The 2528-nt window shown below is 40.5% G+C and overlaps 1 protein-coding gene across 1 annotated transcript in view; it reads right to left on the bottom strand.

Moving 5' to 3' along the window:
* The window catches only part of LOC130572516 (complement factor H-like), a 3969-nt gene extending 2729 nt beyond the window's left edge, over window positions 1-1240 (bottom strand). Inside the window, exons 1-2 of the mRNA XM_057364229.1 lie at window positions 1011-1240; window positions 195-371 (exon numbers count right to left, since the gene is read on the bottom strand). Coding sequence (XP_057220212.1) covers window positions 195-371; window positions 1011-1125 — 292 coding nt within the window. The 5' untranslated portion in view covers window positions 1126-1240. The remainder of the gene's footprint in view (window positions 1-194; window positions 372-1010) is intronic.
* Between the last annotated feature and the right edge of the window lie 1288 nt (window positions 1241-2528).

The raw sequence follows: 2528 nt of genomic DNA, 5'->3' as shown, positions 1-2528 counted from the left end.
ACAGGGAAATGATGGCTTTGTTGATCTACCCTGCTTGTTGTTTCCCAGAAGCCAGAAAAGTAGGTGTTTTAGCAGCCCATTGAAAGCAGTCACCTGTTGGCCAGACTCAGCTGCATGCCCGAGTTCAAATTATTTTAATTGACAACATGAAATGCTAACAAGGATAATGGATTACTTAGAGGTACAACCTTTACCTTCACAGAAGGGTGGTGCTGTCCAGTTTCCTTTTCTGCAGAAGATTTCAGGGTCGCCAATCATCGGGAACCCTGAATTACAATAGTAGCGAATTGATTCACCAGGCTCATACAATGTCTTGTTTCTGCCTTCAATCTGAGCATTGGCAACATCTGGAACACTTCCACATGGCATTTCTGAAAAGATAACAGAAATCTGATGCTTGTGTTAATGTGATACACGTTGGAGAGTATCACATCAAACAGGTTTTTCTATCAAACAGGTGCTTCAGAGGGCTATTTCTAAAACCAGCACAGTCATCTGCTGACAGAGGATTATATAATCAGTTAATGTTGTAGAAAAGGTAGAATACAGAAGATTAAATAAGCATTTCCCCCAAATTTATACAGACTTCTTTATGTGAATACTTTATACAGTCACAGAAATATTTAGGTTCTGCTTCTAAACATGCCAGAATTTTTTCCTAGAGGCTTTTGTGCCTTGCAACACAGATGCACTACACTGCTTTTAGTCACTAGTGGACTGTGTAGAAAGCAGACCCTTGGATTATGAGGATGAGCCTGGGACTCATCTGGCAGAGACATGAACTGGACAAAGATTGTAAGASTACAAAGGAATATTTGAAAACTAAGCTGCTCTCAGAAAGTCAGTTTTGCATCCAATCACGATTGCTCTGAAGACATCCATGATGGAAGATAAGATTCCACAGCAAAACATGGACTGGAAAAGTAGATTTTAACTGATCAATCTCCAGTTTAAAATTATTTTCATTTCATTGCTAAATACACTTTAAATAAAGTATTTTTTGGTATTACCCAAGCATGTAGGAGGTGCAGTCCATTTTCCCATAGTACAATTTATCTCTGTTGGTCCACCTAACTTGTATCCAGACTGAGAATCATAATGAAATCTAGCACCAGCCAGATACATTGTTTTGCCTTCTCTTTCAATCTTCAAGTTTGGATTTTCCAGCCTGGGAGCATCAGCACATTCTAGAGATTGTGGTGGCAAACATGGTCTTTCTAAAAAACACAGACAACACAGATTAACAATAATGCAAGACAATTAATATTGCAYCTGCAATTAAGTGACAATAATTTTACTGAATACAGGATATTATTTAAGTCCCCCAGTCAAACCTGAGATTCCATTATACAATATAGCAAACAAACAAACACAAGCACACAGCTCTTGWGGGACTGCCTGAAACTTGTATAAGCCATCTTGGATAAATAAGTCTGGGTAAATGGAAAGACTGCAGCTGTTTGACTGCGCTCTCTTTAGTAACTCATGTTCTACTGCTTCTCTGCAGTTACCTGTTCATGATAACCTTCGGTRAATAACARCARCCTCCTGCTCATGATGACTGCAARYGCRCAACACAGACATTCCTAATGAAATAGATAKTAAAGAAATATGCCAGTACTGACCCTCRCAGTGAGGTGGTGATTGCCATTTCCCTTCTGTGCAGGTTATTTCRCTTGTACCGAYGAGCTGGAATCCCTTGGCACATGAAAAAGCTGCTTTACTGCCATTCCTGTAGCTCCTCCCTGCTGTTGTCTGCTGAGCACCAGGCACCTGAGGAGGAGGTGGGCACACACCCTCCTCAGCTAAGGACACATTTTCATGTTACAATAGAACATAAGATCACGTGGAGSAGTTTGTCAGAGTTTACAASACAAACAAGCAAGACAACACTGGTTCTGGGTAACTCTCCAGTAGCTATCTCAAGCTTTAATTAATACAAGGATCCTTTTGTTCTGCTTCAGAARCACCAGAGCTGCCTTCAGATACTCATATGCTCTCAGAGTCATAGAAAAGACAGTCACAGTCACCAAGCTAAGCTGGAGCATCTTGCAGTTCCTCCTTTCTCCCTTTCACACAGCTGCACTCTTGTGCTTTCCCTCTCTCTAYACTGAGCTATTTTAGGAAAACTGAACCAACTTCTGGTGTTCTTGGTTTGTTTTTCCTTCAGACTTAGCTGACAGAACTAAAGGAGAACTAAATAATAAACAAATTTAAAAGAAATAGGTTTCAATTTTGCCACCCCAGGAATGAGGGGCTCTTTCTGCCAATGGAAAGAAAGAGGGAGACAATGAGGTAGATCTAGGACAGAGATCTGAGGAGACTTCCAGAGCTTGGTTTCTTGCTTCTAGTGATTCAGAGAACTGACAAGGTAGGGACAGTTGGTTTTGAAAAGGAATGCTCCCTAGAGTTATTGTCACGCTGTGGACTTTTCCCATTTCCACGCATCTTGTCCCATGAATCTCTTATAACCAAAGCAGGGAATGTTGCAATGGTTGTTTTACAGTCACTCTTTATTCAGACAATAT

The sequence above is a fragment of the Malurus melanocephalus genome, unplaced genomic scaffold, assembly GCF_030028575.1.
Source record: "Malurus melanocephalus ecotype Western Australia unplaced genomic scaffold, MMel_1.1 scaffold_37, whole genome shotgun sequence".
Taxonomy (NCBI): domain Eukaryota; kingdom Metazoa; phylum Chordata; class Aves; order Passeriformes; family Maluridae; genus Malurus; species Malurus melanocephalus.
The sequence above is the reverse complement of the archived record's forward strand: the minus strand, read 5'-3'. Positions and strand labels throughout refer to the sequence as shown.